The 14,810-nt window shown below is 44.7% G+C and overlaps 1 protein-coding gene across 3 annotated transcripts in view; it reads right to left on the reverse strand.

The window, feature by feature from the left end:
- LOC141239908 (beta-1,4-galactosyltransferase 3-like) overlaps nucleotides 1–14,810 on the reverse strand; it is a 131,103-nt gene that overhangs the window by 41,580 nt on the left and 74,713 nt on the right. For all 3 annotated transcript variants that reach the window (XM_073668577.1, XM_073668576.1, XM_073668578.1), the window contains exon 2: nucleotides 1,064–1,460. In XM_073668577.1, the coding sequence (XP_073524678.1) occupies nucleotides 1,064–1,301 (238 nt within the window). In that variant the 5' untranslated portion in view covers nucleotides 1,302–1,460. The remainder of the gene's footprint in view (nucleotides 1–1,063; nucleotides 1,461–14,810) is intronic.

Below are 14,810 nucleotides of genomic sequence, written 5' to 3' on the forward strand. Positions count from 1 at the left end.
GCTGTTTAGTAAAGCACATCATTCTACTAGTTACCAAAAACAGAATGAGGCCTACAAAGAACACAGTACCTACAGTCAAATATGGCGGAGGTTCAAAGATGTTTTGGGGTTGTTTCTCTGCCTCTGTCACTTGGTGCCTTGACCGTGTGCAAGGCATCATGAAATCTGAAGATTACCAATGGATTTTGGGTAGCGATGTAGTGTTTGGTGTTAGAAAGTTGGGTTTGCGTCCTTGGTCATGGGTCTTCCAGCAGGACAATGACTCCAAACATACTTCCAGAAGCCCCCAGAAATGGATGAAAACAACGTGCTAAAGAGTTCTGAAATGGCCAGCAAGGAGTCCGGATCTAAATCCCATTGATCACCTGTGGAGAGATCTTAAAATTGCTGTTGGGAGAAGGAGCCTTCACATATGACAGATCTGGAGCAGTTTGCAAAAGAAGAGTGGTTCAAAATTCCACCTGAGAGGTGTAAGAAGCTTGTGGATGGTTATAGGACGCGATTGATTGTAGTTATTTATTCCAACGGGTGTGGAACCAAATACTAAGTTGAGGGTGCCAACAATTTTGGCAGGCCCATTTTTGGGGTTTTGTGCGAAATTATGTCCAATTTGCCTTTTTTTCTCATGTTTTTCCAATACGCACAAAAATACATAAATGTGTGTATAACAAAACAAGAGAAATTGCAATAATTTTCTGGGAGAAATACTTCATTTTCTGGAACAATTTCAAGGGTGCCAACTTAGTCAGCCTATGATGGCGTTCGCTCAGGTCATGAGTGCGGCCGTAATATAGCCAGTATGGCCCTTAGGTTACATAGGGCCGCCAGTTGAGAGCTCCGGTCATGGTCAATGAGCACTAATTCCCATGAGCTTTTTCGGACGAGTGGAGGCTAGTTTAACCGCAAATGGGGCCATGTTCCATATGGTCACCGATGCTTTTGGAAAGGGGTGTCCAACAAGATCATGCATGGGGGTCATGTTTTCTAGGAATGTAGTTAGAGGACATCATCTGCAATTCTCATTTACAGAGTTTGCAAAAACCAATGTACAAGAAACACCTACCAAGAATGGGAGAGTGGACCGGGCAGTACTGAGTCCTCACCGCCTCGGGGTCCGGTATGAATAAGCTGAGGTTGATGTATACGTCGTGGGTTTTGGAATAATCCCATTCGGGGTGGGCTCCGAATACTCCTTGAAACACGCTGGAGACTCCGCGGCGATACAGGAGCAGAATAAATAGCAGCTGAGAAGCGGCTAAGCAGAAGAAGAAGCACCGCTTGTCCGTCCGGGCCGTGAACATGGTGCAGGCTGCGGTCACCTCACGTGTTAAGGATCTGGTGAAGTATTTCAGAGCCGGGAAGGGATTCGACGAGACGCACCGGCATCCTTACAATACTGGAGCCGTGCCGAGGTGGAGGACAACGGTGCAGGTCCGCAGCGGGGAGTCCTGAGGCATATCCTGCAAAAACAAATCGCAAGCACCATTAACCCCTTAATGACCAGACCTTTACGACCAGATATATAGATTTATTTGGCTTCTGGCCATTTCAGCAGCCATAACTTTTTTTTTTTATCTTATTGCTACATTGTTGCCGCTGTTTTATGTAGGAAAAATGTTTTGTTTTTTGGAGTCAGCAAAAAGTTACTGAGTAAATTATACCTTTTCTTTTCAGCACAGGTATGAAAAAAAAACAAAAACAAATGAATTTCATTACTTTTTTGTTTGCGGTTCACATTTCACTCTGAAAGATTTTGGTTTTACATAAAAAAAAAAAAAAATATATATATATATATATATATATATATATATATATATATATATATATATATATATATATATATATATATATATATATTGTTTGCAGCATTCACATCGACATCGCTGCAGCCGATCAATACGTTCAGCGGCTGAGCATTTCGTGACATTTATTCGGGCGGAGCTCAACGACTGACTGCAACGCTGATGACGACACTATGAGGATACTCCGTGCTGGACCCGGGGAGGGTGAATAAACCACATGGGTTTCTTTTTAAATCAAACTTCAGCCGGGTAACAGTTGTTTTCTAAAACAGGAAAACGCCATCAGCTATTTGCCCATCTTTATTTTATACTTCTAATGTAGCAGCATACTGGCTTACACATTATGACAACCCTCCGTGTGCCCTAACAGCACGCTTAGTTTAAGGACAGCCCTTCCTAGGTCCCCAAAGCTGACTACAGAGGGGTTCTCTGCATGCCTGATCATGTCATGGGGGGGGGGGGCTCTCTTTCATCAAGCCAGTGTCGCCAATAACAATGGTGATTAATGGGTTAAACAGGTCCCTCAGATCTTTGCCTTACAAGCAGGATCTTAGGCAGCACATTGTAAGTCCTAGCCCCTTAGTGGCTGCTGTAAAAAGTCGTATGGGTGTTCGTTTAGTGGTTACGAGAAAAAAAAAGATACATTTTTAAAATGTCAAACTTTGCAAACTTAAAGGGGTATTCCTATCTCCAAGAACCTATCCCAAAATGTATTAGGTGTAATATTGGTGGATACCTCCAATTAGAAATGTAGCATAGTTCTTCAGATTAGCTATGTCACTTACCCCATGTGCAGGGCATTGCAGTAGCTTAGGAATCCATGGTTACAATCACTAGCAACTGTCACTATATGAGTGATCGTAACCATGGATGTCTAAGCTACTGCAATGCCCTGCACATGAGGTAAGCGACATAGCTAATCATAAGAACCATACTACATTTCTAATTGGAGGTATTTGCTAATAATTATTATTATACCTACTACATATTGGGATAGGATCTTGGAGATGGGAATACCCCTTTAAGTAATCAACATAGTAAGTCGCTAATTACCATATTTTTCGGACAATAAGACACACTTTTTCCTCCAAAATTTTGGGGTAAAGTGGGGGTTCGTCTTATAGTCCAGATGTATGGTCCGGCTGTGGCTGGTGGGGTGTGTGGGAGAGCAGTAGCAGCGGAGGGGCGGGGCACATAAGGCGCCTACTTCAGCCAACAACGTGCCTGCTGCTGAAGAAAATTAATATTCACTGCTCCCCACACCCATGGGCATGGGGAGTAGTGAATATTCATTCTCTTTACTAGCGGGCACACCTGATCGCCGAGCCGCAGCAGGACCCGCGGCTGACGACGTGTGCGCTATTAAGGAGAATGAATATTCACTGCTCCTCATGCCTATAGTCCCGGCGTGAGGAGCAGTGACTATTCCGGCAGCTCATCTCAGCGTGTGAGGGCGCATGGCAGTGACGTCATGCGCTGCTCACGTGGTGAGATCAGCTGCTGGCATCAGAACAGGATGCAGTGCTGGAGCAGAAGGGAGGTGAGTAGAATCCTTTATTTTTTGTGTGCAGCGTGATGGGGATGCCATGCATACCAGGATGGGGGTGCCATGCATACCACGATGGGGGTGCCATGCATACCACGATGGGGATGGGGGCCACGTATAACAGGAAGGGGTCATATATATACCAGGACAGGAGATATTAGTACAGAATTGGGGGACATTACCTGTATAACAGGGTCAGCAGCAGACCCTCTCACCCATAACAGAGCATCGTGACCACATTTTTTTCTATTTTCCTCCTCTAAAACCTACGTGTGTCTAATGGTCCGAAAAATATAGTAAGTCTCCTACTCCAGTCACATCCAAAGCTGTACTCGGCGCTCTGCGGTTAGCTTTCGCATTAGCGTCTACCCTACTGCACTGAATATAAAGGAAGTGGTGACTGCTCGGGGGGCCTCCGCCACCCAAGATCCAGGCAGCTGGTATGAGGCTGTCAGGTATTTGTTTCATCTGTATTTCTGGCTCATGTTTATCTAAGTTGTATTTACCGACCGTGTAACTATTTATCTAAACTGCTCCTCGTTCACGTCTTGCTTGATCGGCTCAATCCTACGATTAGATTATATAACCCTGCCGCACTTGGCTTATCCTCATCTCAGATTACTCCAGTCACATCCAGAGCTGTGCTGGCATTCTGGTGACTACAACTTGTGAAAGAGGTTTTTCTTTCAAAATTTTTTTTTTATTTTTGCGCTTTCGTTTTTCTTTCCGCCTTCTTCCAAGAGCCGTAATTTTTTTTTTTTTTTATGCTTTTTTGCGGGACAAGTTGTAGTTTTGAATGAAGCCGTTCAATTTACGTTATAATGTAGTGAAAAAAAAATCCAAGTGAGGTGAAACTGTCTCCGTCACCTGATGACCATGTTGCGGGGAAAGTGGAAAGGTGCGTGTGTGATAAAGACGAGGGTTGGGAAAATGGGTGCCTGAAACTACGCATCACAAGTCATAAATGCATTTGAAGGGGTTAAATAGCAGAAATCGGAAGGCAGTTCCCATCTCTGCAGGTTGAGGCGGGTGCCAGCTGTATGATACAGTCGGCATCTGACAAGTGACGGACATCAACGTCGTGCATCGTAAGGGGGTTAATCATCATAGGAAAAGTTCTACAACTTTCTAATATACTTTGTTTCAATACTTCTCGCTTACATTCCCTGAAAGCAAGCAGAGATCTAGAATCTGTAATGCGGTATACAGGCAGCTGAGAAGCGGATACAATGGTATCCACACACCAACAGGAACACAATCCTCCGCTGCTACAATGTATCAGTCTGGATACAATTATATCCACTTCTTGGCTATGAACGGGATGACTGACTGATCGAAAGCAAGTGTTCACATTCACTAACACCAAGCAGAGATCTTGAAAATGGGGAGAAGAAACACAAACTAGAAAGCTGTAGACTTTATATCACGCCTCACGATGCAGCAGAAAACAGCACAATCTGTACAGACTCTTATCCAGCAAGAAGGCATATGTGAGAGCACAGCAGATTGAGTCTGTGCGCAGCTTTGGAGGTGAGTGGAGTAGAAGTCAGGACTAGAATAAGACCAGTACATGAGAAGAGAGACTTAATATCTGCACATAATGGATGTTTGGGGACCTTATATATATGGGTGGAGACATGCTGTAAACCCCTTTGCCTCGCCTTCTAGAGGGGGTCTTCCTGCTGTCTTTGTCAGGTGCCACCGTGGCGCAGGGTGTGACGCTGGGTGACATCTGTGGGTTACAGGCTGACCTGCTGCAAACAATGGAGCTAAAAGGAAGAGGCCGGTTTTATAAAAGTGAGAAGTTGGGATTCCTGCGTTGCTGCCAACACAGTGTGTGAAGCCGCCAGCTCTGGAGGTATCGTCAATTCCGCCACATTTACAGCACACCTGGTCTGATCCTCTTCCCTGTCCACGTGACCATTACCCTCAATATCCGCATACAAATGATACATATTACATTGCCTTGCTTTACACTGCAGCTCTACTCTAATAGGGTACAGCTATGAACGGTGACTCAGCCTTAGCTGCATCGCCTCTGAAGTCTTGAGTTTCTGTAAAAATTCATCTCCTGTTATCAGCGGACTTTTCCAGTTCATTTCCCATCCTTTAAACTGCAGCTCTGCTCCATCAGGGTACAGTTATGATCAGTATAATATATAGTGCCTATTGCAGCCGGAGATCATATGAAATCCACATCCTGTCTTTTCACTGGCTACAACCTGTGCCCCCATTCCTTTCCCATGCTGTATACTACATTATGATCACCAAATCCATCATAACCGAATTGCTGAATCCACCTCTTATCTCATCAGCTGCCCAAGCTGCTTTGCGGTCCCTCTTCTATGCTTTACACTGCATCTCTGATCAATCAGAGCACAGTTATGATCACTGAGATACATCAAGTGTCTTCAAGGTCCCGTCCCTCCACCATGCTTTATACCACATCTCGCTTCTTCAGCAGACATCGGGAAATACGTTTTATCTGCTCCATCACAAGAATTTGAAGCAATCTCAGCCAAAGGTGGGATCCATTATACTTCTACTACAAATGGCTCCTACGTATGTCTCCACTGAGTATAGAAAGACCCTTTAACTCCATTTAAAGGGGCTGTCCAGGATAAGGAAAATATCTGATTTCTTCCAAGTTCAGCAGCACATCTGTCCATGGGGTATGTTTGGTACTGAACTGAAGCGAATGGCGAAGAGCTGCAATACCAGACACAACCTGTGGACAGGGGTGGTGCTGTACTTGGAAGAAAGCAGCCATGATTTTCTGATCCAGCACAGCCCCTTAAACGCTTTATGCACTTGATACTATGATACTGACTGCAGGAGAATGTTTATTGCCCAATGTATGATAATAACAGCCATTATTGTGGCTCGTACAGGACTCATTACACTTCATAGTACAGCATTATAGACTCTCCTGCAGAGTACGGATCCTGGCATTAGGCCACATGCACTTTGACCAAGTTGATTACCATCTTATCAGGAAAGGATCGGATGGCACCTCTGGTTGCGGAGCTGCATTATTACCACCATACGTCACAGCCCGGTAATACCATTTACATACTGAGAATATAATGAGGCAGCAAATAATAATGAGAACATCATATATCAGCCCTAAGGAAAGAAGAGTCACAACAGTCACATGTTACACAATACAAATAAAAGACATACAGGGAAACTACCAACAATTGTATAATGGAGTCACTGTGTACATACATTACATTACTGATCCTGAGTTACATCCCGTATTATCCTGCCACACATCAGGCTAATGGTAACATACAGGCCCAAATTATCCTGCCATACATCAGCTAACGGTAACATACAGGCCCAAATTATCCTGCCATACATCAGCTAACGGTAACATACAGGCCCAAATTATCCTGCCATACATCAGCTAAAGGTAACATACAGGCCCATATTATCCTGCCATACATCAGCTAATGGTAACATACAGGCCCAAGTTATCCTGCCATACATCCTGCCAAAGATCAGCTAATAGTAACATACAGGCCCAAATTATCCTGCCATACATCAGCTAATGGTAACATACAGGCTCGAATTATCCTGCCATACATCAGCTAATTGTAACATATAGGCCCAAATTATCCTGCCATACATCCTGCCAAAGATCAGCTAATGGTAACATACAGGCCCAAATTATCCTGCCATACATCTGCTAATGGTAACATACAGTGCCAAATAATAATGATGATAATGTGTTGCTTGAGTAACAGTGAAATATTGCTCCTAGATACTACCAAACATCACTTAAGAGTGACATACAGCGCCCAAAGTCTAGTACCGTACAATCTCCAAAAACCTGTGGAACAGAGTTAGCAGGAAACAATGCAGCGTAATAACTAAATACGGCCATAAAGGGCCCATGATTTAGTCCCACACAATAATAAAAGGGATATCCAGTATCCAAACAACGGTACAATATGGCTAAGTGCCCACGATGCAGAAATGCTGCGGAGCGTTTCTGCATCTCCCTTTTTCACATGCGATTTCGCATGTGGGTTGTCAAGCGCTTTTCCAAGTGATTTTAGCATCACTTGGAAAGTGCTTGACAACTTGGTCACACTATATAAATCCATGCAACAAGCATGGATTTATGTTGTGTGACCAAGTTACGATGCTTCAAATGCAGAATCAATAGTTAAAAAAATAAATAAATAAAAATGTTGGAAAAAAAAAAAAAAAAAAACCCATTATACTCACCTTCTGAAGGCCCCTGGTCTCCTGTACGGTGCGTCCGGTGTCTTCGGCGGCTCCCGGTGCCATAAAAAGGACCTTCCATGATGTCATTTAGTCATGTGACAGGTCATGCAACTGCCGACGTCCGTGGTCGCGTGACCTGTCACATGACTAAATGACGTCATGGAAGGTCCTTTGACACCACCGCGAGCAGCCGAAGAGCCAGCAGCGCCGCCGGGAGCAGACAGGGGGTCATCAGAAGGTACCATCCGCGCATTGTATTGCATAACATCAATACAAGTATGCATGCGGATGTTATGCGGTTCAATGCAAGTCAATGGTGGCGATTTAGCCGCGATTCAGCAAAATTAATGGTAGTGCTGCGGATTTTTCCGCAATGATAATCCGCAGCGGAAATTCCCGCAGCATGTGCACAGCGCATGCGGATTATCATTGGGAAACAAGGCAGACAACTTAACAAGCGTTTTTAATGCGTTTTCGCGGCAGAAATGCAGCCGCGTAAACGCATTAAATCCGCATCGTGGGCACGCAGCCTATCACAGCAAAACAACAGTGCCATATAATACCCAACCAACAGTGACACACCGATAACCAGTTACAACTTCCAAATAGAAAATCAACCATTCCTGAACGTCCTTCAGGTCATGTGATGCCTCCGCCGGTCATCCGTCCTTCCAGTGGATGGTTCTCCTTGGTGGATGAGCTGCATGATTTTTGTACTTGTTGACCATGAAACTTTCAAGTCATTTCTCTGGTGTTAATACTTTTCTGGAACCATTTCTTTCATGTCAAATCTATAAAATAAATCCAACCTAATACATACAGGGCTTATATTACACGTGAAGATCTCTTGTAGGACTATCCCCCCCCAAGGACATTATACTTTATGGATGACTATGGGGGCGCATTATACATTATGGTTGACTATAGGCTGTGCATTACACTTTATAGAGAATTATGGGCTGTGCATTATACTACATGGAGGACTATGGGCTGTGCATTATACTACATGGATGACTATGAGCTATGCATTATACTACATGGATGACTATGGGCTGTGCATTATACTACATGGATGACTATGAGCTGTGCATTACATTATATGCAGGACTATGAGCTGTGCATTACATTATATGCAGGACTATGAGCTGTGCATTACATTATATGGAGGAATATGGGTATGTATTATACTTCTTCTATGGAGCCCTATGACTTCTATGTATGTCCCTGGTGAGTATAAGTTTATTTTCTTCTATACATTAAAGAACAGCAGCAGAACAGGGGACATACATACCAGGATGGGGGATATATTATATATATATATATATATATATATATATATATATATATATATATATATATATATATATATATATATATATATATATATATATATATATATATATATATATATATATATATATATATATATATATTATACCAGGATGGGCCCTGGGATAAGGACATATAGCAGAATGGGCGATATATATATATTTTTTTTATTCAGGATTGGAGGGGGGGGGGGGTCACAGTCCAAATCTTGCACCGGGGTCCATCACAGTCTAGCTACGTTACGCCACTGTCTCTGATCTTACATGGATATTGGGACTATAAAACTTTCATGCCACTAATCTACTCTAATTAAAGATTCACTCTCTAAGCTCAGTTTGCTTTTAAATGTCCATTTATTATGCCGCCTCTGCCTTTTTTTGTGCGTATATTTGTGTTTCTTCAGAAACTTTGTTATATCCTGCCTGAGGAAGGGACTTAAGAAGTCTAGAAAGCTTGCTTTGTAACATCATTTATTTTATTTTTGTTAGCCATTAAAAGGTATCATAACTGCAAGATTATTTTGTTTTTCTCACTGAGAGCAATATTAGCAGACGGAACAGATATGATTATCGAGTCTCACGCCGCCCAAGACGCTCCTCTTACACCTTCACAACAACCTTGGGTGCGCGGCTGAATGAAGCAAGAACCATATAATTATAGCCCAGTGATACTGATGTATCGTCTACTTCTGCATTTAGATTGCAAGTTGTGCAGCATCAGATCCCCGAATCAGCCATAACAATATTATTGATTGTGGGGTCTGTCAGGGGTCGGGTATATCATCAGCAAGTGAACAGTTACTGAAGTTAATGCATTGGAAGAAGTAAAAATGAGCAAATTGTGCTGCGGAGACGACTGGGTCAGAGTATCTCTAAGAGTCAGCCTTGTGAGGTCTTCATGGTAAGTGGGGGTCCTGGGCCAGCCGGGGCTTATTTATGCGCTGGGGAGTGAAGACGCCCACCTGGTCCAATCCCACAAAAGAGCAACTGTACCCCAAATTACAGATTATGAAGTCCTTGCTGGCTATGATGGATGGAAAAACCTTAGGTCACGCAGAGCGTTGCAGCTATGATAGAAAGGTGTCAGTGCATGCAGAGCATTGCAGCTATGATAGAAAAATGTAAGGAGACGCAGAGCATCGCAGCTATGACAGAAAGGTGTAAGGAGACGCAGAGCATAGCAGCTATGACAAAAAGGTGTCAGTACACGCAGAGCATCGCAGCTATGACAGAAAGGTGTCAGTACAAGCAGAGCATCGCAGCTATAACAAAAAGGTGCCAGTACACGCAGAGCATCGCAGCTATGACAGAAAGGTGTTAGGAGACGCAGAGCATTGCAGCTATGACAGAAAGGTGTTAGGAGACGCAGAGCATTGCAGCTATGACAGAAAGGTGTTAGGAGACGCAGAGTGTGACAGCTATGATAGAAAGGAGTCAGTACACGCAGAGCATCGCAGCTATGACGGAAAGGTGTTAGGAGACGCAGAGCATCGCAGCTATGACAGAAAAGTGTCAGGACACGTAGAACATCGCAACTATAATAGAACGGAGTCAGGACACGCAGAGTGTCGCAGCTATGATAGAAAGGTGTAGGGTCAAACAGAGCTTCGCAGTTTGTTGTGTGCAGTACTCATGGTAACCTTTGACCACTGTGAAAACACCTATAATGGGCATGTCAGTGTGTTGGGAGCGGTGGAGAAAGCCAAGGGCTTTTTTTTTTTACACGCCTGGAGCTGTTTGGACAAAACAATGTCCCCGCTGCACAAACCCTTGGGGGGAAACTACTGCCAACGTCTCGGTGCTAGATACCACAGCAGTCTGGTGGAGTCAGTGCCTCCATGGCTTGGAGCTGTTTTGCAAGCACAAGTGCGACCTAGACATTAAGCAGGTTTTAATTATAAATGATTGGGCATGAAGAGGCGCTGCAGAATTACGAGCGGGGAGGGTGCTGTGACAACAGGCCAATGCTTGGCAGCTAAGAATAGGACACGTGGATGATACCTGCCGGGCGTCGGACGATCGCCTCGGTAACCGCCCCCGCTGACATGCACCACACAATATCAGATTAGGCAGAAGATGCTACACAAACCCCTTTAACCTTTTCCTGCCAAGGACAATTTTTACATTTTCACTTCTCCTCCCCTTCTTCTAAGAGCTCTAACTTTTTTTTTTTCTTTTTTTTTTTTAATCTTTTCCGTTGACATAGCCATATTTTTTGCTTGCGGGACAATTTGTAGGACACCATTTACTTTATTATATAAATTACTGAGATACAGGAAAAAAATTACAAATGGTGTAAAATGCTAAAAAATAAAAAGCACTCCCACCATTGTTTTTTGGGTTTTGTTTTTTCAGCGTTCATTATTCAGTAAAAATGTCCTGACAACACGATTCATCGGGTCAGTACAATCTCACCAGATACCAGACATATTGTGTTTATTATTTTAAATGACCTAAAACTAATTTTTTGTTTTCCAAAATTCTAAATATTTTGCGTTATTTTCCGGGACCTGTAACTTTATTCTTCCATTGATTGAGCTGTGTGAAGGTTTGATTTTTGCGTGGCGAGCTGTAGCAATTTTGGTGTTTTGACTTTTTCCGGGTGGCTTAAATTATATTTTATATTTTCACGAGTCAAGCTATTACGGTCACGGTGAATCGGAAGAATCGGAGCACAGGTGCGGAGCAGACAAAGATCCGAGTGCAGTGCGATCTTTCACGCGATTTAGACTTGTATGGGTATGTGTGATCAGATTTTCGGATGCAATCGATTATTTTCTCATGCCAGTTCGGCATGTGAAAACAATCGTAGATGTGAGCTGCCACATAGAGCAACATTGGGCCAAGTGCAATCCGATTTTTTTATTGGATTGCACTCGTCCGATTTCATCGCAAGTGTGAGCGAGCCCGAATACACATTTTTGCAACAGACTTGGAGTGCTGCTGCCTTCTTCCCCCAATGTTTCTTCTCTTGCATGATGGTCTGTACAGGACTGTCCACCATGAGGCATGCACCCCGATTAATGCCAAATCAGGACTTTGAGTGGCGTCCGTACTGCTAACTTTATTGTGGTTCCTCCACAGGGCTGTGGAGTTGGAGTCCATTTTGGCGGAGTTGGTATAAAATGGACGGACTGACTCCTAAAATATAATGAATTGGGTTTATTAGTACAATGCAGAACGTGCTGTAAGTTTTTTCATAGGAATTTGTGAAATTTATGAAATGTCCTATAAATGTATGTTCTGTTCCTGACCTCAGGATCTAAGCTTTTAGTTGAGATGAATCTGTGCTGCTCTGGTTCCTCACCAGTCCCCCGACAGATGTCTGTATAACACAGCCGGTACCTGCAGATGTGGAGTGAGCTCAGCTCCTGACTAGCACCATACAAGAAGCCCCTTAATACATGACAAGCGCCATACAAGAAGCCCCCTAATATACAGTTGTGCTCAAAAGTTCACATACCCCGGCTGAATTTTTCCTTTCTTGGCCTTGTTTCAGAGAATATGAATGATAACAAAAAACTTTTTCTCCACTCCTGGTTATTGGTTGGGTGAAGCCATTTATTGTCAAACTACTGTGTTTTCTCTTTTTAAATCTTAATGGCAACCAAATGGAGACCTCCTCCGTCTTCCTGGTGCTGCTTGGAGACCTCCTCCGTCTTCCTGGTGCTGCTTGGAGACCTCCTCCGTCTTCCTGGTGCGGCTTGGAGACCTCCTCCGTCTTCCTGGTGCGGCTTGGAGACCTCCTCCGTCTTCCTGGTGCGGCTTGGAGACCTCCTCCGTCTTCCTGGTGCGGCTTGGAGACCTCCTCCGTCTTCCTGGTGCGGCTTGGAGACCTCCTCCGTCTTCCTGGTGCGGCTTGGAGACCTCCTCCGTCTTCCTGGTGCGGCTTGGAGACCTCCTCCGTCTTCCTGGTGCGGCTTGGAGACCTCCTCCGTCTTCCTGGTGCTGCTTGGAGACCTCCTCCGTCTTCCTGGTGCTGCTTGGAGACCTCCTCCGTCTTCCTGGTGCTGCTTGGAGACCTCCTCCGTCTTCCTGGTGCTGCTTGGAGACCTCCTCCGTCTTCCTGGTGCTGCTTGGAGACCTCCTCCGTCTTCCTGGTGCTGCTTGGAGACCTCCTCCGTCTTCCTGGTGCTGCTTGGAGACCTCCTCCGTCTTCCTGGTGCTGCTTGGAGACCTCCTCCGTCTTCCTGGTGCTGCTTGGAGACCTCCTCCGTCTTCCTGGTGCTGCTTGGAGACCTCCTCCGTCTTCCTGGTGCTGCTTGGAGACCTCCTCCGTCTTCCTGGTGCTGCTTGGAGACCTCCTCCGTCTTCCTGGTGCTGCTTGGAGACCTCCTCCGTCTTCCTGGTGCTGCTTGGAGACCTCCTCCGTCTTCCTGGTGCTGCTTGGAGACCTCCTCCGTCTTCCTGGTGCTGCTTGGAGACCTCCTCCGTCTTCCTGGTGCTGCTTGGAGACCTCCTCCGTCTTCCTGGTGCTGCTTGGAGACCTCCTCCGTCTTCCTGGTGCTGCTTGGAGACCTCCTCCGTCTTCCTGGTGCTGCTTGGAGACCTCCTCCGTCTTCCTGGTGCTGCTTGGAGACCTCCTCCGTCTTCCTGGTGCTGCTTGGAGACCTCCTCCGTCTTCCTGGTGCTGCTTGGAGACCTCCTCCGTCTTCCTGGTGCTGCTTGGAGACCTCCTCCGTCTTCCTGGTGCTGCTTGGAGACCTCCTCCGTCTTCCTGGTGCTGCTTGGAGACCTCCTCCGTCTTCCTGGTGCTGCTTGGAGACCTCCTCCGTCTTCCTGGTGCTGCTTGGAGACCTCCTCCGTCTTCCTGGTGCTGCTTGGAGACCTCCTCCGTCTTCCTGGTGCTGCTTGGAGACCTCCTCCGTCTTCCTGGTGCTGCTTGGAGACCTCCTCCGTCTTCCTGGTGCTGCTTGGAGACCTCCTCCGTCTTCCTGGTGCTGCTTGGAGAACTCCTCCTTCCCCCTGGTCTTCATGGTGTTTGGTTAGTGGTGCCTCTTGTTAATGGTGTTGCAGCCTCTGTGACCTTTCAGAAAAGGTAAAGTGTATATACTGACAGACATGTGACACCTAGATTGCACACATGGGGACGTCCTGTCACTAAGCATGGGATCGATGAAGGTAATTGCTTGCACCAGAAATTTGTAGGGGCTTCATAGCAAAAGGGGTGAATACATATCCAATTTTTAGTTGATCCCATAAATTTAATTTATGCCTATATTGTCCTCACTTCACCAACTTAAACTATTCAGTGCTGATGCATCACACACAAATCACATTACAAAAATATTTACACACAGGTTGTAATGTAACAAAATAGGTAAAAAAAAGGCAACACGTTGGCTCAGTGGTCTTAACTGCAGCCTTGCAGCGCTGGGGTCCTGGGTTCAAATCCCACCAAGGACGACATCTGCAAGGAGTTTGTATGTTCTCCCTGTGTTTGCGTGGGTTTCCTCCGGGTTCTCCGGTTTCCTCCCACACTCCAAAGACATACTGATAGGGAATTTAGATTGTCAGCCCCAATGGGGACAGTGGCAATATTGTCTGTAAATTGTCTGAATTGTAAAGCGCTGCAGAATAAGTTGGCGCTATAGAAATAAAAAGATTATTAATATTATTCCTTGCAAAACGTGCGTCGGTATGCTGTGGGACTTCTCAATTAGCTTGCAGCAGTCTTGGAGATATGTGGGTATTTATCATTACATGTAAATCTTGATTTCACTTTTTGTACTTTATATAGGTGACCTACTTAGATACAATATTATTGATTGTTTTTTACTTTTACTTGTGGAGTCTCATTTTTTCCTATATGTTTTTAACATGGTCTGTGTGTATATATTTAATAAAAATTCTTCATGGTTTTAATGGCTTGCATTTTTCTATTTATTGGTATTATTG

The sequence above is a fragment of the Phyllobates terribilis genome, unplaced genomic scaffold (assembly GCF_046119375.1).
Source record: "Phyllobates terribilis strain yellow unplaced genomic scaffold, ASM4611937v1 Scaffold_2__4_contigs__length_985480577, whole genome shotgun sequence".
Lineage (NCBI taxonomy): Eukaryota > Metazoa > Chordata > Amphibia > Anura > Dendrobatidae > Phyllobates > Phyllobates terribilis.